This window comes from Ambystoma mexicanum, chromosome 7p (assembly GCF_040938575.1).
Source record: "Ambystoma mexicanum isolate Mex_15411 chromosome 7p, UKY_AmexF1_1, whole genome shotgun sequence".
Taxonomy (NCBI): domain Eukaryota; kingdom Metazoa; phylum Chordata; class Amphibia; order Caudata; family Ambystomatidae; genus Ambystoma; species Ambystoma mexicanum.
This window is the reverse complement of record NC_090939.1, coordinates 892,104,406-892,126,214: the sequence shown is the minus strand read 5'-3', so window position 1 is coordinate 892,126,214 and position 21,809 is coordinate 892,104,406. Positions and strand designations below refer to the sequence as shown.

The 21,809-nt window shown below is 43.4% G+C and overlaps 1 protein-coding gene across 1 annotated transcript in view; it reads right to left on the bottom strand.

The window, feature by feature from the left end:
* GRTP1 (growth hormone regulated TBC protein 1) overlaps nucleotides 1-21,809 on the bottom strand; it is a 987,655-nt gene that overhangs the window by 377,321 nt on the left and 588,525 nt on the right. Inside the window, exon 5 of the mRNA XM_069637149.1 lies at nucleotides 9,162-9,258. Within this exon, the coding sequence (XP_069493250.1) occupies nucleotides 9,162-9,258 (97 nt within the window). The remainder of the gene's footprint in view (nucleotides 1-9,161; nucleotides 9,259-21,809) is intronic.

Genomic DNA, 21,809 nt, shown 5'->3' with positions numbered 1-21,809 from the left:
CAAAGGAAAGGACGGCCTGCTTGATCTCATCTCGTTTCCCCCGCAGATAGAATATATTGCCGTACTGCAAAGTGGATTTGCACAGAAGTACTGCTTCCTTCACAAATCTTACCTGATTCTCCAAGAAATAAGGGCCTCAACCATCTTTTTCTACTCTGGGCATTAAGAGGACAAAACAGTAGGAAATAGATCAAACCTTCTCTTGTTGTACAAAAGGGAGATTAAATACTAAATCTCGTCTCAAGAGGTTGGTATGAGGCCAATGGAATTATTCCTCAAAAGTTTAATAAATAGGGGTTTCATGTATGTGACTTCCATTATATTTATGTATGGTTTTCTTCCCCACATTGTTTTGCTGTTGTCCAATGGATCCCATGTAAGATACAAATCTCTCTGTGCCCAATCAAGAAAACGTTTATAACTGATGATTTTGTACTAAGTCTGGGTTGCACGAGGGGTCCCAGAGAACAGAAAGATGGATTTTGTGAATACTCTCTCATACATCTTAGCCTAGGATGCAGAAAAGTTTTCCTAGAGGACTAAATATCTTTCAGGGGCCAACCTGTGATCTTCCAGATCTTTGGCATTCCAAAATCTATACCACAAGAGAATCATCCTTGGGCGCACTTCATAGTAAATCGTCTAGTGGCCAGCATTGAGGCTTAGGCATCTATTCAATGTACTACTTGACAGAGAAAGTTAGGTTTTCAAAGATGTATTTTCGGTTTTGCAGAAACAATCAAGATGTGCGCTCTCAATGCTCTGCTCCATACATGGCAGCTGGCTTAGCTTTGGCACGGTAAAATTCCAGGCCCTCCATATATTGGAGCACACTGCTGGAAACTCCCCATGTCTACCCAAGACCAGCTTGCTTTTAAGGAGCTGGGTGGCCCTGAACATCATCTAATGATGGATTCTGATGCCCAAGCAAATCATAATAATCTACCATTCCGAGCACATCCTCGCCAATTTTTATGTTGACCTTTACATTCTTAAGAATGTTACATGCTAGGGCTTTATTTTGGTAAGGTTTGTTGTTAGACCCTTTATGGGACAGGATTTTTCAAATTTATAAGTTGTTGCAGAAGAACTGATGCAGTTTGTGATACGAGAAAACAATCACCCTACAAAGAGTTTACACTAATTTTTGGAGCATCCGCAAGCAACAATATATCTAGGCCAAGCTATTAATAAAAAGGTAGAACAGACGGGGCACTAGAATTCGCTTTTGGACAGGAAAGCGTGTAGATATTTCACCCCTACTTACCATTTCGACTGTTCACTATATAGAGACTTAATTGGTTGCAAGATAACTTTGGGTACTTTCAGATCAACAAACTTCCAGCAATAGGGATCTATTGACACAATTGTAAGCGGTTTGCAAATCAGTAGGTACATTTTCTCTATCCTGGTCACTGTCACAAAATGACTACTGCTCGGCAGTAGTACAATGATGAGTAGTGAATAAAGCTCCTACTAGTCCCCACACTGCAAATAAACCAGCAGTGACCCCAATCATTAAGGTGAAACAGCCACAGCCCGGACCGGAAGGTATATGCCTTGGCCTCTTATGGTGACACATGCCGAGGGATGGCTGTACGCTTCAGGAGGGAATACAGAAGTAGACCAAACAACATCCAATCAAGGTTGCATACAATTGGGTAGTTTATTAAACTAGCAATACAAATTAATAAAAACATGTATAACACACCCTTCTAAAGGAAAACACAGAATGCAGACTTTGGAAGAAAGGGGCCCTCTGGGTTTGAAGACAGAGGTGGCCAGGCAAACAGTTTCTGCATTAAATGTTCCAGTTCAAGGCACTGTTTTAGAAGGATAAGGAGTGGTGATATTTGGGTAAAGGAATCCAATGAGTCATGTAATCCATTCAACCATTGGAGTGGAGCTTTTCTGGCCCAGCCAAAGTGTGCCTGGGAGTATCCACCCCTCATTCTAAGATAGGGAATCCGCTGCATATATTATATGGTATGGTACACTTATCTCTCTATCCACATTATAACAAACTCCATATATTTCACACCTGGTCAGAACAAGGTTGAGCACCGTCTGTGCCAACCAATAGGAACCCAAATTACCTAAGTTTAATGACAGCCTATGAAATGTAAGGAAAATAATGTAAGTGCATGTGGCATCCAAGGCGTTGGTCAGTAGATAAGGAACCCTCCAATCCTGAGTGTCGCACCTATAGGCCGGGAGGATAGCTCAGGGGCAATGCTTTTGTCTCGGAAGCCTGACAACGTAGTGCAACACAGGTTCGAATCCCGATCCTGCGCTTAGAAACCTCTCGCTGGTATTAAGCGCGTTATAAAAAACAAATTATAATTATATATCAACAGCATTGGCACATGGCTCCCTGTCAATATTTATGGCAGGTAACCAGTAATCCTCCCGGATCAATGTGAATAAATCTCAGAGAAAATATCGTTAGAGGTAATTCATCAGCCAACTAAACCGATGGCCCCCATCACCTTTGACCCCCACGCTAATAACACTACTTACCATTCACTTTGCAAAATTCTCCTTCATCCCTACACAGTCAGCATGCATGTTAAGAAGTCTGCAATGCAATTCTTCCCTTGTATGCATTGCATTGCATTGTGCAGGTGTACTCGTGAAGCCACAGAGCCCTGCTATTCGTTATATCACCCTAGCAATGCTCTTCACAGTTAGAACCTACACAAGGACCTTATTGTCTGTTTTGGTGGTGATGGGGATAACCCAAATGTAATATTGGAAATGCTCAACTCGCACGCAAGCCAGCAGTTGTCTCTGTATCACTAAGTGCCCAGCTTTTATCACAGTGAACTCCCTTGAAGCAAAAGAGGCCATCCACTCCATTTTCCGGTCTCTCTCGGATAATATGGCCCTGACCTCTCCTCCTTGACATCTGCAGTAATTATGGAAGACTTGGCCATATCAAAACCTGTGATAGAAGGTGAATTGTAAATGCTACTGTTGATCATAACTACTGGCCTTTCACGCTCCCCTCTCCGCTGGAACATCACTTGTTTAAGGAGGTTCCCAAGAGAGAGGGTGATTTTGGCAAAGAATGGCACAAACCTGCTGTAAAAAACTGCCATTCTAAGATATTACCATCTCTTCATTATTGCTGGTGGATGGTGCCTGTTGTGAGAAACCTAAAGGTGTCCCGCAAGCTAGTCCCCTTCGATCTGTCATCCGGGTAGCCAGGACAGGGCCATCGCTATTGGATCGCTATTGGATACAGTTCCTAGGGGTGGACCAGTGAGGGAGGATTACCTGGATGGGGGGTTCTTTGGGAGGGGGCGTGGGACACAGACGGGTGAGACGTGGTATCCCCCTTCTCTCAACACCTTTTCCCCATCCTACCACGTAGGAAAGTCTAAAACACCGCCACCCTCCTTTCCAACACGAACATTTTCACACAACACGAAAGACAACGGATCAACACCAGAGCCGTTTACCTGACATGTCCCAATAAAAGGGTCAGGCAAAGTCAGGCAATTGACCAGAATCACACACACCTGATGGCCCTTCCCCTTCCCCACAGGGATAAAAGGTGGAGCACGAGAGCACAGGGAGATCAAGGCAGACCGCACAACGTGAGGGCTAACTCAGAACAGCAGTTCAAGAGGAGGAGAAAGACGACGGCGCATACCATACCGAGAGGGTGACAAGGAGAGAAGCTACCTTGCCCTTTCTTTCTGACCAAGGCCCGTGAAACTTCAGCAGAAGGAATCATAAGAACACAAACTCTGTTGCAGCGAGTGTTGCAACAGATGTCAACGGTACACAAGACCCTCCTCTGCTGATTACCAAGCCGAGGAGAGACGCTCGCCTCTGTGGTACCAACCTCGACTCAAAGAAGAAAGACAGCCAAGCGGTTCATCACAGCCGGTGAGTCGAGGAGAGAGTCGATAAGAAACCGAGCTGCGTTGAACGAAAAGTAGGAAACGCCTTATTTGAACTGTGAAAGGCTTAAAGAGCAATGAATAGAAAAGGGGAAACACCAGCAACAGAGGAGTCCGGGACTACGTGGGTGCTCATGTAGGAAACTCTGGGCGATTACCCAATGGTAGAAACTACCATAGCCAGAAAGCCTTAAAAAAAACGCGAGAGGAGGTCAAAGTGGTCATACAGGGGTCCAGTAAAATCCTCTGTACACTCAAAAGTATTTGACCGACAGATGATTGTGAAGATAAGGGAAATGAATCCCGCTTGGTGAAATTAGTGCACAAACAGTGTGTTGCAAAGGTTAGCAAGAGTAAATCCGGTGCAGGGATGCTAACAAGACGGGACGATGCCTGAAGTCCCATGAACAGGGTATCGACAGGAGTGAGCCCGATCGAGGGATGTCCACAGTGAATTGTTTGAAACGATTTTAAGATTTGTGAATGCAAGGAGTATTGTAAGACCAGGTAAAGTGGATTGTCACCCTTGGCAGTAGGATGCGAGCCCGGCAGAGGGAGACTCAGGGGGTGGAACGTCATCACCCCAATGTTCATTTGGAAGGAGACTTTTTGTTTGTTTTGTTGAATAGATCAAGCCCCTGAAGGCAAAAGACTTTTATTGAAAAGAGACAACCATCGAAGAACCTGATAACTGGAATGGAACTGTTGGCTCGTGCTGGGAAGCTCGAGCGTGCATTGTGCTCAGGAGATCCACTTTGTCCCATGCTCAAAACGTGGGGAGGGGAGACCCTGGCAATGACATCCTGACTTAATATTTGTGAACACTTCTTTCTTTATTTAAAAAATCCCCTATTCCACACTCTTTCTGTAATTAGTTGTAAGGATTTGGCAACAGTTTTGTTTTTAGTATCGGCCTTTTTACTTTGACGAGACGCCACAAGGACTGCCTTATTTTTCATTTGGTCGAAGCTTGCTCCCATCTTTGATTTAGGTTAGGCGTTTTTCCACGTTGCATTTACAGTTTAATAAATACCCTTGACCTGTGATCATTTGTGTCTATCTTTACTGTTGCCACCATAGTTAACTCTCCATTGGGACAGTATCTGCTGGCATTCCCCAATTATGGTCCAAACTAAACCTGCACTTCTTTTTTTCTAAGGTGGAACCTTTGTCCTTCATGTCCCCCCCCACCCACCTAAGGGGTATCCAGAAATATATGTAATCTCTGAAGTGTATAATAAAGAAGATCACGTGTTTAAACTACTCCTCCAGGGGCATTTGGTGGCAGGTACCAAATAGTCGTGAATGGGTCTGATCCCTTTATACTACTGATGATCTGGTGGCCAACAACCAACAAGCAAACAAAGCCTTTATACCACCATATTTCTGTTAAAATCTTTCAAGTACACAGTTTTGAGTTAAGGTACAATTCTAAGAGCATAACCTCTACTATTTTCTAGCTTCTCAGGGGAACGACCCAGGAAACTAGGCTCATGGACCTGGGAAGCCAGGCCCTACTCTGCACCATTTAGATCCAGTTGAATGTTATGCACAGTCTGGTACCTCTATCCGGGACACACACCACTTTTGGCCCCATTGACTTGTTAATTGAGGCCTTCAGTCCTTAAACACTAAAACCACTCATTTGAGTACATCCAGAATGATGGTGGTCCCCAAGAACTATCAACAGAAGCAAAAATGAGTAGTCTTAATCTTTGTGAACCAACAGGCAAAGTTTGTATTTGACATTTTGCCTTGAAAGAGACTATCAGTATCCGAGCTCTGAAACCCTAAAAAAAACATACCCCACCCTCCATATCGCCTTCCGTTTTACCCTTAGTAAAACGTGCTCCTTATCTCTGAGACACCAGACGCATTCAGTAATTTATTCCAATATTTGTAGTGCGCCACTCACCCAAAAAACACAAGACTGCATGTAAAACAATACACAAACAGTGGGAAGATCGGGCTGTTAATATATCCATTTGTTGAAAAGCAAGGTCTTAAGATCCTTTTTGAATCTCAAGGAACAAAAAAGATGGTTCCAAGGTTTAGGTGCTCAGACATTAAAGCTGGTGGATCCATATGTAGTAAGTCTAAAGCGAGGTTGATCAAGACGGCTGCTATCATTGAAACATAATGTTCTCAAGGGAATTTTAGTAGAAAGCCAATCTGACATACTTTTCCTGCCACCCTATAACAAAGGAAACCTCTGTTGTCTAGCGAAAGTCCTTAGTCTCTACTTCTTACTTTTCCATCATCACATGACGTGGTCCTTCCGGTTATTCTCTGTGGATCCAATAAATAAAACAAATAAATTGATGCCTTGACTTCAAGTCTGATCCTCCTCAGATGAGAGGCATTAGTCCGCCGTAACACTTGACTTTCTTCCTTTTTCCAACAGAGTCTGATGTCTTTACCAGGCAACACCAGCTAGTTCCAAACATGGCGGCTCTGTGGCCTTCTCCAAGTGCTCCCAACCAGCACCAAAATCATTGGTTTAGCAGTGCTGTCTGGTGAATGTGCAGTTGACTGTATATTGTACAAGCACTACCCAGAGCCAAACGTCCACGGGAACCCGCTCAACAAAGACTACTTACAAGAAAGAAAAATAATAAACACTAGGTCTCATTGTTAATAGGTGTAGCATAGGCATCTGACGAGGGGATGTTTTGCCCCATAGCTCCCTCCCATTTATCTTATTTGCTATTCCCAAAGCAGCAGTTCTGCATTCACCGAACCCAACTGGTTTCTTAATGTCTGTTTTCACACTTTTGGATCCACCCTTCTCTTAAAAAATTCCAGCTATCTGTTCCTCATCACAATTGTTTGTAGCAATGTGTAAACCACCATCAGTTCTTCAACAACATTGAATTGCATCGTGCACTTAAAGGGTACATACTTTCACTTTTCCCTTCCCCCCTCCCATGCACTTGCGCGATCTGAATGACACTGGGCCTAGTAAGATCGTTGTCTGTCTTCCCCTGTTCCCCCTCCCTTGCCTCGTCGCGCCTTGAAACACTTGTGTATAGGCGCGGTATGAATGCCATATCATATTCGTTTGGTCAAAGGTTTATATGCTCAATATACATTCTAGCTCCGCGTCTTCATTGCTGTGTTCTTGACTCTTCCTCTCCACTGTACCCCTTGCACATTTTAGGGGAAAAACGCATCTCTGCCCCTAAACATGGCATGTCATGTCATGTACCTGGGAGGCTGGGATGGTGCCCAAGTTTCCTGCACCTAACAATTTAATTTGGACACATCAATTACCGTTTTGTGTCTGTGCTGCTCCAGTCACATTCCTTCAGGGTTCTTTCACTATTCCTCTTCATTGTGCACTCCCATGACATATGTTTTTTTCTCACACCTCACTCATCCTCCTCCTTTTGAATGCCATGCCGCACAATTATGTATGCTCCAATTATTTCCACTAGCGAAAGTCTCTTCCAATGTTGGGTTATCATAGATCCTGAACCTCCCAGCATCATTGGGATAAAAATGTGCATGATGATCTGGCCTCACCAATTCATCCGCCTTTACTCCACTGCCATTGTTGCATGACCCTGCCAATCATCGTAAAGCAGTGGCTAAAGGTGTATGGTTTCCACAGGCTCTTGGTTGTGTGAACAAAAGTTGACCGTTTACGAAAAACATCGCCCCAATTGGAGACGTTCACGAGATGTTTGCACGGTGACCCCTTATAACAAAATCGACTTTGTGTATCCACTACATTGGACGGAACAGCTTTAATATTGTGGCATTGTCCATTGCAGGCTTTTCCGAAGGAATCTGAGCCTGGGGATCCAGATTTGGAAGCGCACGTCTGTTATGTGCAGCTAGGAAGTGTACCCACACTACGAATAGATTTGGCAAGGATTGGCCTAGGATCTAGCATAACTGAATACTAGAATCCCGTGGAAGAATTTATTTCACTTTATCCATCTGCATCCCCCAAGTCTTTATCCGGGGATTACGATATGGCTTACTCCAGTCCATGAGAGAGGCAGGACAACTCGACTGAGCGTCACGTCCTGAGGAAGGTCTTAGAAAGAAAGGACAAGATTGTATGTCCACAGAGACCGAAACACTTGTTGACGACCACACAAATTGTTTGTAAATATTAAAAACAAACTGTAAATGACACTCTCAACAAGGACAGGGTCAGAATGAATATAAGTTGAATAAGGAATTGAAAAGATCTGTATAGGACTAGATTGTGACTACACTTTGTTAAATTGGCCATTATGGTTTTATGTATAGAAGCATGAATGAAGGATTGAGAGTTTATTTTTGCCTGAGTTGTGAAAGATTAGAGTATTGTTTTCTAATGTTTTAATGTTTATATAGAAACATTTGTATTTTGTAGATTAATTGAATAAAAATTTGATTGCTTTAAACTGAAATAGTGAAGTGTGCGATCCTGATCCACTGGTCCATCTTTCTGTTTAACATTATGTATGGGGACATTATTACCTGATAACCGTGGCCGTCACATTTGCTGCCTCCGTTCCTCTCCCACCATCTTTGTGGTCCTCCGGGCCATTTCACTATTTTAACCTGTCTACGTGTATTTTTGTAACTGTGCCTACCGGATACTAGGTGCAAGATGGTCTCTGTAGCTGTATCTCAATGTGGCGGTCTCTCAGGGGTTGCCCTTAGGAGTCTCTTTGGGAATCTCTGTAGCCGTCCCTTTTCCAGCTCAGTTGGGGTCTATAGCCCTCTCCCTCTGTAGCCATCTTGCTCTCCTTGTCTGTCTTTCTGTGGCTGTTTCTAAAAAGCTCTCCAACTAGGTGCATCCTAGTGATGCCAGTTTCTTTGCATCAATGTGCTTACTTCCATCGGTACATCCCTCTGGTTCGATCAGTCTGGCCCTCTCTCTGGAGCAGTTGATCCACCTCTCTGTGCCAATCTGCCTCAGTAACAATTGCTATTTGTAACAGCTTCTTTCTAGGACTGTTGCTCCCCTCGCTAAACATCTGTGACTGCTCTCATCTCTTGGATTCCCTGGTGGTTTCTGGGTGTTCTCAAGCTTTCTGTTCATGTATCTATGTGGGGCTGCCTCTGTGATTGTCTGCATAGTGTAGCTGTATAAATGAGCTGCTACTGGTGGCACTGGAAGAGATGTTAGGAACATGACTTGCCATTATGGAGAATATACTCTGAAACAATGAGCAACAGTAATTAAACTAGAAAAATGCATTGTATTTGAGTCAGTGGCTAATAAATTGTAATAAATGGCAAGCATACCAGGTAAAATCCGTCCAAGAAGGGCATCCAACAACCAAAAGGATTTCTCTTCATCTCGTGTAATAAGAATCAGGTATCCAGTTATGAAATTCATGCCCTGGAAAAAAATGAGAATTGGTATACAATATAGAGTAGTATACAACTATCGCTTCCCATCGATACAATGCGGACAGGCAGTTATCACACAGCAGTCATTTGGTATCCAGTGATTTTACCTAATAAAAAATAGAGAATAACATTTTAACGAATAGAAACCCCCAAACAAATACTGAAAAAAATAATAATAATAAAAAAAAAAGATATGTGAGGGTGGATAAGGAGTTAAATCGAGTGGGGAGGGGTTGGGTCGAGTACTAAACATGGGGAAACTGGGTGGTTTGGAGGCTCCCCCACCCCCAAAAAACAAAAAGAAATGTCTTTTTTTTGGTATTTTGGGTTCGTTCTAATTTCATTCTCTATTTGTGGGTTCAATAAACTCATAGATCCCTCCATGTTTACTTCGAGGATTCCTTGCTTTGGTTTGGAATGACCAAGAACACCCTTGTTTTGCAATACTGGATGATGCCTTTAAAAAAAAAAAAAGCATTAAAGGATAGAGGCGTGGACTCACCTCGACGATAATAGACCACTAGCTCAAGGTGCAGCAATGGCATTCATCGTTTAGGGTCATGACACGCTGTATGATACCGATCACTCCCCTTTAAGTCTGTTAGCACTGCAACTAAATTCCAGTGTGCTAATGGGCATTTTCTTTTTTAGGGAAATCTGGTGTGCTTGTGTGTCAATTTCGCTTAAAAAAAAAAGACAAAGATGGCTGTCCATGTGGGGCGCGCACGATTCCCGGTACAATTTGTATTGCGTCTATTAGCAGTGTGCAGGGTGCGCAAGTAAATGGTCTGTGAATGCGGGTGCAGGAAATGGTCCGAAATTAGTAGTGGGATTCTGGATGGTGGGATTCCGAGTGGTGGCTGTGCATGGGTCGGCAGGTGGATGGTGACCCAAAAAGAAAAGGGTTGCCTGCGAGAGAAGTACCGAGGGCTAGATTGGAATGCTGGCTTTTGTTCCATTCAGCCGGTCTTCCTGGCCATCTGACTGCCTAGTGTCTCTCACACGAGTACTAATATAGCTTGGACATTTTTTCAAAAACCGAGAATAGCTAAATACTGGCAAACCAGAACATTCCCAAGAGTGGGGGTTATTAACTATAAACCGGGTAGGTTTTTAGTTTGAAGAGTGTTTAACGCATGCATTAACTTGTATTAAAGTCTAGATGAGTTCCTATGAATTTCATCAAGAAATATGCCTCCATTGTTAAAAATGCTATACGAGCTCAACCTACGATATACAGACTGACAATGATGGACGCTTGCCCAAATTACCAGTATTTGTAAGCCTTCCGAATTAACATTGCGCTATGTACAGCAAGTAAAAAACAGGACAAATAATGTAAGAATTGGTAGTAGAAAATCGCCATTAACTGAAAAACTGAAACACTTAACACTGAACAAATTGCAGGTGGGATTCACGGACTAGATCCCTGTGGTAATTGGGTGGGTAAGCATGGTTGCCTCTATGCAAAAGTAATAAAATTTACACTTTCAGCATAATTCTTTGGGAACACCCCGAATTTTTAAAATGTGTGAATATGTTATGCATCTGGTGGTCACATATTGGTACTCTGCGGTGGAATACTGGATATGGTGTTGCCACGTTTGCCGACACGGATATCCTGAACTGTAAGCTCTCGAGTCACATGCACCCTGCTATACATACCTTCTATGCTGGTATTGAAACCCTGGTTTTCCTTGAAGGCATTCATTGAATGTGCCTTACGTCGCCCTACTTCTCCGACATCAGTCATGCATGAACCTTTACCACTCTATCCCAGTACAGCACCTTAGCCTACTGCGCTCAATTGTTTCTACCCTTGAAATATTGGGGTAGCTGCCATTAATTGGAATGATGCATCTATCAGCCCACAGTTAATCACCCTGAAGTGTGTATTATATTTAAGAGGCTGGCACGCTTCTTGAAAAGTGGCGCACGCATTGTAACCTGACTAGTGGTAATGACTGGCAAAAGAAGCTCCATTAGGAGACGGCCAATGTTGGACTTCTTTACCAAAAAAATAAATGGACCATGGTGGCTACTTGTATTGTATTGGGTTATTTATATAGCACTATTTCCCCACTTGTGGGGCCTCAATGCGCGTTTTAGGTTGGAATGCCTTCAGTGGCCGTAGTCAATGTGCTGGAAAATTCTAAAGGGTTTAGATTAGGCGATACGTATGTGCATTTTGCTGGTCTAGGACTTGGGTGGCTGGCTAGGCTCGACTAGGCTGCCCGAAGTGAGCTCAGGCACGTGGGTGGGCACTGTTGGGGGTTTGTGATAGATTGCTATTGTTGGTAGAGTCGATGTGTGACCAGCTATACCAAATTTCTTTCGTAGGTAGTCGCTGTATGCTAGTCGCAGAGGTGTTGAGGTACGTCAGGTGTTTCAGTATGGACGGCTATGTGTGCTGCTAGACCGGAAAGCTTAGTCATAGCTGCAATCTACGGTGCATGGATGCTTGGCCGTGCCAGCAGCCTGTGTCCAGAGATGTGGTGCGAGGTATACGTCTTCAGGTTATACGTACCATAGCGGTGCTGGATGATATTCAAGTTAATTTGGATGTGGCACTGGCTAACATTCACAATCCTGTCTAGATTTGAAACAAGCTAATAGTCACAAGATTAAACTAAAATGTGGCACTGACTAGAACTTGGGAGAATACAACATCAGACCTGCACACTGGAGTGCCTAGCATAGAGGACTCTTCAGACACCTTGATGCACGAGGCAGGGTTCGAAATTGATGGTAGCCGAGAGCCATTTAGCTCCTGCTCCTAGCATAGGAGAGCCTGGTTACCTTGTCACAAACAACTACCAGGTGCTACTTTTAACTCACACAATCGAGGAACAGTACCCCAACCTTTTATTAGAAATTGCAAAAAAAAAATAACGCTCTTCTAATCGAAACCCTCAAGAGGGGATCAATATAGAACACAGCAGGGGGTGCCCCAACTAACAGCTTATAAAAAACCAAAGGGAGACAGAAAGATAGAAAGAAGTGCTAGCTATCCCTGCCTAGTGTCCCTCTAAAGCTAGGTTGTGCTGGTGTACCGATTATCTAAAAGTAGACAGGATACAGAAAGGAAAGTAACAACAATCCTAATATACAGCTGATGATTGATTTTAAGAGCTGGGGCAGCCTTCTGATGGAAAAAGGCGCCAGAGAAACTGCATAAGAAATGCAATGTGTGACATCATAAGCAATGTAAAAACACACACACTAGGTTGGTCTACTTATGGCAACAAATTAATTTTAATAACCTTCATGCCCAAACTAGTGTGTACTAGTGAATCTAAAAGAGAATCTGAATTATCAGTTATTGTATGCAAACAAGGGGTTTTAACTGATCCAAAACTTGCTAGATTTAGAACATTCAACTTGTTCGCACTGACATTCAAGTCATGTAAATGATAGAGAAAACGTAGAGATGCTATCTCACACTCAAGGGAACCTCAAGAATAAGGTGCTCGAGTAGTGTGGAGAGCAGGAACCTGTAATATCTGTCAGTTCTTGGTCTGCCGGTTTCAGTGGTTTTCAAAATAAATGTACCCACTTTCTTCAGGACAGTCTTCATGTCACTATGAATGTGTTAAAGGATGTGGCGTGGACAGGTGTCGTAGTACTTCAATCCTCCTCGCCACCATTGGCAACAAACACGTGAACATATAGCTGACACTGTATTTGTAGATATGCAGGAGTAAACAGAGGTTAGCTGCAGCACCGTTTCGTGTCCGCTTTGCAGTCTGTTGAGTATGTAAATAGTGAATCCTTGGATTGCCAGAATATACGCATACGTGTCCCTTAGAATTGTTTTTAGACAAGATACTTCAAGATCTCCTTGGTACGCCAGTCTTTTCTAATCCTCTACAAATCGAGAGAGCACACTTATGTTTAGGCCCTTGACCAGCATCACAGTTATCAATGCGACGCATCATAGCCCAAGAGTTTAAATATGGATGATTCATCCTTGGAGTGGCTCATGAGATGGAGGAACTACATTAAAGTCTTATAGCCCGGTGGGGGTGGGGTCATTATCGCAGGATAATGGGCGTCCACCAAGTTATGGCACGAGGCGAAGTTGAGGGCCATAAATTGGGGAATGGTCATAATCTCAAGCGATAATGACCCTTCTTGAGATCTATAAAGCTATTAGCGCATAGAGGTAGTAGCAATACATGTTTTGTTGTTTTGGTGGTGAAATAAAAATGGGGCTTTAACAGTGAGTAAAATGAATAGGCTTTATTTTGTAGCACTTAAATAGCAAGGTTGTCTTCATGGGTTAAGTATTTTAATTATAAACTTGGTTATACTGGAATGGGTTTATAACATGAGCATGCCTTGGGCATCACATAAAAGTAAACTGTTTATAAGAAAGTAAAAGCATATTGCCATGTTTTAGCTTTCTCTCTGGTGTGTTAAATAGGATGTTGCCATGCAAAAAGGTTACCCTAGAAAGGAAGTGTCTTGTTGAAAGAAACCTTGCCTGGAAATTGCATTTTTGTTTCCCTGGCTGCCGTTGAAGTTAGAATGTTGACAATGCATCAATACCACTACGCTCTGAAGGTTGAGTGGGGATCAATAACTATCTCCATGTACAAATATGAATTATCTAAGCTTCTGATCTTTCCCAACTATAGTCCCGCTGTGCAGACTTCTAGGAAGAATGTCAAGACTCAATTCAATTAGTCACTGCTACCATTAAAGGCTCCAGACCTCACTGATGAGCCGAGCTTCTCAGTTCAGAATCTCTGCCCAGAGTTCCTGTAATGCTCTCATGTACCTTAAGAGTGGCCGTTCACGACCAAGCTGTGTATACTCCCTTTTGAAGTGGTTCACTTCTGCCAGAAAATAAGCAATTAAACTAGGTGGGCGATGGTACACTTTAGGATAATTGCTCAATGATAATGTAGTAAACAATTGGTCCACTGCTTAAGACATTTGCCACATTTGACAAATAGCGGCACTCTGCTACATCTGCAATGTTTGGGCGGCTGTCGGCTACTTCTAACACCAAATTGCCTTGATGCGATTACCCACCTCTGTAGTTACAACGTTTATTGTTCCTGGGAGCAAGGTTTCATCACTGCCAGTTGGGGATTCACTGGTAAGGGTGGGGTGATAGAATTTGGATAAGATAAACCAGGCAGATATTAGCAACTATTGAAAGATACATTGGGGAAGTGTTGGTTGAGATTGAATTATACATTTGCTTGTATCTCTGTGACCCACTGCTGTAATGTCAATGGCATGCTGAACGGTATCTCCTGGAACGTGTGGGGGCTACACAACGCCTTCAAAGCATGTAAGATTCTAGCATACTTAAACCAACATAAGATTTTAATTGCTTTTTGCAGGAACATACTTTCCACTGACTAAATATCAGTATTTGCAAAACACAGGAGAAACAACAGATGTTTTTCTAGTTACTCCACTTGTTCTAGTAGTGAATTGGTTTGGATTCACCACAATTTGCAATTCAAGTGCCTGAACACATTATTGACACTGAATGCTGATGTGTTATTGTATATGGTAAACACAACAAACATTACCTTAATAAACCCGCACATACCGAACTTGGATTCACCTAGATTATTTTTGTATGCTTATTTGCTAAATGCCAGAAATTCATTGGCATTACAAGTTCAATCAGAGATGACTAATACAACCCTTCATCAATAGCTTTGACGGGCCCTCTATGAGCTCTATAGTACATGTTATCACTGCATCACAAAGCTGATAGAACAGTTGGCATTAATATTCTGAGTTTCAGTCCAAGTTCGAGGAACCCAATTGGGTGTGGCACCCGCCACAGGTGCCAATTGTTATTTGGTGTAATTTACTTGGCAACAGTACTGAATACACATTCCACTCTTCGGTTCATGATTCTTTCTCTAGGCTAGCATTATGGCTGGGTTCATTTGGGATCTCTAGAGCAACAGCAGACTGAATGATACTACCCAGAACGACCCCATATCACTTGCTACTGTTAATAGTTTCAAATTTACACTGGCCGCAATCTCAGATCAGTAATTGGGGCTTGAAGCCTAATTCTCTTAATCGCCCGGCAATTTAAACCTTTCTCCCTGATGAAATTACACACTTAGCAGTCGAACGAGTGGTCAGCCTCTAAAAAGTATGCACCTACAAGATCTGATGTAGCTGTGCACCAAATATGGGATCTCCTAACTAAATTCGAGTCTTAAAGATTTTGACAATACCACAGGATGGCGCAGAAATACGGCGAAGGAGATCGTCCATGTGGACTATTATCCGGGCTATCAAAAGGGAAACGGTTGGATCTGAAATCAAAAGTATACTACCTTGGTATGGTACCTTACAAAATAGTCAGAAGGATATTAATAATGTCTTCGTGGACGTTCACCGAGATATATTTTTGTACAATCGGTTTTGACACATTTTCAGCGGGAAAATTAGATGATCTAGTATGGTTGGACAATAAACAGGCTGTGCTGAATGCCCCAAATGAAACAGTGGACATAATAAATGCAATCAGAAATTTGATCTTGGGTAAAGCATTGGGTCCAGGTGTAATCTATTTCATTTTTTATAAAGAATGTGCTTGTCTCCTGAATGGACAGTGGGTCCCCTTCCTCCAGCTACTTGTGAAGCACTTCTAGTACCACTCAATCTATATCTCAGTCTAAATAAGGACACACCCGACTGCAGATCGGATCACCCTTTATCCATTGGCAATATAGACAAAACAATTGGCCAAGATTTTAGTTTGCAGGCTTCGCCCTTTACTTCTCTCTATGGCTCTGCCGAATTAATCAGGTTTTATTCCTGCGCGATCCACTCCATCCAATTTGCGAACATTATTTGAGGTCTTAACTTCAATTGATCCCCAATACCTGCATACATAGCGCTTTTAGACACAAACTATCTGTCATGATGCCTACCCCCGGGGACCCAGACCAAGTCCAGCATCCCCAGAAGCAGGCATCAAGTTATTCCAAGCAAGCCCAACAACCCTGCTAGGGGCTATTTGGGTGCAGTCCTGGCATCTATGGCGCCAGGCTCATATGGAGAGTCAGTCCTGGCGCCATAGGCGCCAGGCTCATAGATTTAAACTTACCTGATGCAGACCATGCTGCAAATTTACCTGATGCAGACCATGCTGCAAGAGCTCCAAGCCAAAAGAGGCTTGGAAGGGACTACTTTACCTAGGGACTATTTTTTACTCGGGTGGGGCTGGGGAGGAATAATTACCTGGGACTACTTTGGAGGCTATTTAAACCACACCTGGAGAGCAGCACACGCTTTGCGTTATTCTGCATCCAGCAGCGTAACTCTCATCGTGCCTGCAAGTCTGCATCCAGTCTTCTGCCACGCCCGCCTCGAGTCTGGAGCTCCTAGAAAAAGGGAGAAAGAAGGAGAAAAGGTTAGAACAAGAGCAATACCTTTGATCCTTACCTGAATTCCCGATCCACCGCGCCTTCGAGCTGGAAGAAAGAAGTTATTTTATGTGCGCCGCCTCGCCTACTGCAGCGCCGCGCTGAACTCACCGGCCTTCGCAGCATCTTCACATTCCCCCACATCCTTCTGCATGTACCCGCCGCACTTTGGCACCTAAGGGGAAGACAAGAACAGCAAGGTGAGCCAAGGGAATAAACAGATGCAATATTAGTAACCCCACATAGACTTACCTGATTTTACCACCGTGGGTACTATTCCTCTTCACGGGTCGGCGCAGCTTCCACTGCATCCTCGCCGAACCCCGGCCCCTAAGGGGAAACAAAAGGACAGCAAGGTGAAACAAAAGGACAAACAAGGGGAAACCTCCTCTCCACAATAAACTTACCTGATTTTACCGCCGGAGGCATTATTCCCCGAGACTTCATACTTTCTCTCAGCGCCTGAATAAGGGAGAAAACAACAGGTTACATACTGACATTATTTTATCGAACTGTGTTGGATAATACAAATCCTTACCTGAATATTACCAGTTGCCACGAGGAACTCTTCGCTAAGGTCAAGCTGCAACCTGCAAGGAATCGGACAAGAGTGAAAGTCAGACATTTGAACTCTTACGAACTACATACTTACGGCGTCTTGCCGGAAATCTCAGAGTCAATATTGTTCTGGAACTCACCAATTCCTTCGAGCCAGTGAAGCAACAGGTTATCTACGCGCCCCTGCGCTCAACGCAGGATGGAGAGCTCATCTTTCCAAACCATCAGGTGAGACTATAAGAGGGGACATCAAAGGTGATCAGTGGGGAGAACAGCGGGAGTGGGGGGGGGTTAACGCTCAACTCCACGGGTGGTTAATTCCCTTTCTCCATTTGCAGAAGAATATTCCTACGGGCCAAGCAAACGAAGCTAGGTGGGCCAGTCCAGTCCGTCATCTCGGCACTACACGTCACATTGGTGGAGACCGCAGCTGTCCAGTTCAGATCGACGTCCCTGTGGGAGCCAGGTGAGCGTAACACTATCTTTGATTTACTGCGACTTTGCTAGATATCTTCGGCTGTACAGCATATGGGTGCAAACACATTTTTTCTATTATTAGTCTAATTACTTTATACCAATCCACTGACTAATGGCGCTGTAGACTAACTTCTCCAGAGGAGCTAAGAAACAGTGCCCTGTCTTACACTATTATTTTCACACTCGCAGTGGAACTGCTGGTATGCATACTAAGTGAGAATCACACAGATTATTTTACTGCAACCACACCTTTTACTACACCCTATGCAGACAATACACTGCTTTACGTAACAAAGACAGCAACCACTCTACTGCAGGTGGTCAACAAAGTGAAGGAGCTTGGCCATTTTCAACTAACAATTCATAGCTCTGTGTCTTCTGGCCACACCACCTCCTGTCCCGTACCTCTGAGAAACCACAGACTTGGCTCCAGATCATTACGCTAACACTACACACGGGCTAATAAAGATAGTACTGCAGCAACCAACTCCACTGACAATACAAAGCCACCCACTAGACCTATTAACAATCGAAAACTACTGACGCCTAAACTCAGCAGCCCTGCTACCACCATCAAAGCAGGCCTCATTAAGGCCAGATCTTTCCAAGCACATGCTCTTGACATAGCTGACATTATAACATTCCATGACCGTGACTTTATTGCCATCACAGAAACATGGCTGAATCCAGCATCAGGCCCCTCACTAACCCTTGCCATACTGGACAACTATTCCATCATACACTCGGATAGAGATGCCAACACCTCTAAAGGAGGAGGCACTGCATTCATCTATAAAACAGCGCTAGATTTAAGAATGGTTAACAAGCAACCTTTACCGTCTGCTGAATTATTATCTATCAAACTATCCACATCTACTACATCCACTATCACAATTCATATGATTTACCGACCCTCAGGCCCAACCACTACCTTTCAAAATGACGTATCACACTTGTCATCTGTCAACACCAAAAGTAACAAGTCAATATTTTGGGCGACTTTAATTTAGGCCTCCAAGATCTGAAAGACTCAAAAACCTCTGCCCTCAAGGACACGATCTCCGAACTAGGGTTCACACAAGGATTAACCAACCCTACCCACAATAAAAGAAAGAACGCTAGATTGGCTAGCAGACTTCAACTGCAACATGAATATACTCTCGAATATCCCTTGTGGTGGACTGACCATCACCTAATCACGTTTACCATCAATAAAGCAGTACTCCCCACCCCACAAACTCGAGCACCGGCCAGGATGACTAGAAGTAAACGTAATCTCACCTTTACTACGACCTATCACCCACCCAGGCATAATGCACTCAGACCCGACAGTAGTAGTTGACCTGTATAATGAAACCATCCTTAAGGCCATCAACATCATAGCACCCCTTAAACTACAGAAATCAAAACCTCGCTCTCACGTCAACAAGTGGTACACTCCCCATTTTAAGACTCTCAGGAAAGTGAAAAGAATGGCTGAATCTGCTTGGAAAAGCTCCCCATCGGCCTCTAGTAAGGACAACGTTACTGCAGCCTCATCCAATTATAAGGTAGCCATTGTCCAAGCGAAAAAAGACAATTTAAACGATCGCATATCCAAAGCTAATTCCAGTACGAAGGAATTATTTAACATCTTGAAAAAACTGGAATCTCCTGCCACTGCCCCCGATACCTGTACGAAAGACACCTTATGGTGCACTAATATACAGAATGCTGTCCAAGACAAAATTTCCATGCTTTTCAATAAAATAAAAACAAAGAACAACCTCATCATTGATACTGCAACTCCTCAGGAACTGCCTTCTCCTACTAAATTGAACATGCCACAATTCAATTTCAAACCTCTCACCATCAAAGAGGTGGAGAATATTATATTGAAACTCAAACCCTCTAACTGCCAGGGCGACACCTGTCCAGCCTCGCTTATCAAGGAGGCGGCCAATGTACTTGCCCCCTTCATCACATCCTTCATTAATGCTTCATTTGATTCAAGCCCCATACCCAATAATCTGAAAGACGCCTGGGTACTCCCGCTATTAAAAAAACCCTCCTTAGACCACAACAATCCGTCAAACTACAGACCTATTACAACGGTCCCATTCTTGCTAAAAATTCTGGACTGAGCAGCATATCTTCAGATACAACATTACCTGGAAACTAACAATCTGCTAGGACTGAGACAATCCAGATTAAGACCAAGACATGGGACAGAGACGGCGCGCATTGACTTGAAGACAAATTCAGATTCTAAAAGACAAGGGTAAATCTGCCTTAATCCTACTACTTGATTTATCAGCAGCATTTGACTTAGTGAACCATAAAATAGTATGCAAACACCTTTCATCTGCTGCGCACTTCTCTGACCAAGCTAACACATGGATTGAATCCTTCCTTAGTAAAAGATCCATGAGGGTCTTTGCACCCTCAGCATCAGCCTTACCGACGCCAGTGACTTGCGGGGTTCCACAAGGATCTTGTGTTTCCCCAACTCTCTACAATGTGTTTACCAAGCCTCTCTTTGATATACTTGATCATCTGGGTGTCACGTATACCAATTATGCGGATAATACCCAGATACTCATCCCAATCACCAGTGATCACATTGTAGACAGTAAGACCCTCAACGACATCTACAGCACTATACAAACCTGGATGGCAAAGCACAGGCTATATCTTAACGACGAAAAGACCAAACTGCTCCTCCTTGGCTTAACAACCAAATTGAACAAATTAGGTACCTTATTCACCTCATTTAATATTGACGGCAATGTTATTAAAGCAGCCAATGATGTGAAAACCTTAGGAATCTATATTGATTCCGCTCCCACTTTAACGAGACAAACTAATGCCTTAGCATCCTCCACAGCTTATACTTGCAAGCTCATTAAGGCCTGCCGCCCTTACCCGACGACAACCAATTGCATTTCAGTAGCAAGAGCTTTAGTCTTATCAAAGCTTGATTATTGCAATGGGCTTTACCTGGGATCATCTCAACAAAACCTTAAAATACAAGTTATGCAAAATAACGCCATTAGATCGGCATGCAACATTCCTAGGAAACAGCACATTACGGCAACCAGACAGACCATAAAATGGCTCAACATCAAGCAAAGAATAGACTTGAAGCCGCTCTTACTCACCCACAAGTGCCTTTACAACCAAGCGCCCACCTACTTGTCTAACTCTATCTCACGTCATACATCGACACGGCCTACTAGAACTGCTCAGTCGCATTGTGTTTCCATCCCACGCTTTAACCAACAACATGCAGGTGGGGTCAGTTTCCCAGTCCTTGCTGCACAGAAATGGAATGCACTCCCCATTTTGATGAGGGACCATCCTTCTCCCTATTCCGTATTAAGATTAAAGATTGGTTTCTTGAGCAGGACTCCAATCCGTCCGCTATATAACTCTAATCACATGGAAGAATCTCTAGATTCATTCACTATTTAAGTATCAATGCCTGTTGTACATACACTACTTCTGACCCTCTGTATTAGCTGCCACTTGAATATATGTATTATGTGCAATGCCTGTATATTCATGCCTGTGTAACTTGTAAGATTAGTGCCCAATTGCCACAGGGCTCGGCTGCGCTTTACAAATAAATAAAATACAAAATACAAATACAAATTCGATCAACCCAACTGTTAGGTAACCTTACATGGTTTTGACTGCGCTGGACAGTGTTTCCTACCCGGGAACCAAAACTGCTGGGACCCTGGAATTACTATACGACTTAAATGCACCACTACATGAAATTGAAAATAAGGTGAATCGAGGTACACTACTACCCTGTCGATTACTATGAGAATCTCACTGATCAAAATGTTTCTGCTTCGACCAGGAGGTTATATGTTCCTTTACCTGCATCTGTTGCTTATTCAGTTTCCTATTTGATTAAGCTCTCAGCTGATATCAGCTGGGGGCATAAAACAAACAGAAGAGATAGTTGTTCAGGGAAAGAGGGTTTGAAGTTGAGGCAAGCCCCTGTGGCATTAGATGAGGGGAGACCCCAAAAGAAGCCGATACTGTGGACCTACCACAAAGATCGGCATTTTAGGGGCTGGGTGCTGGCCAGAATCCT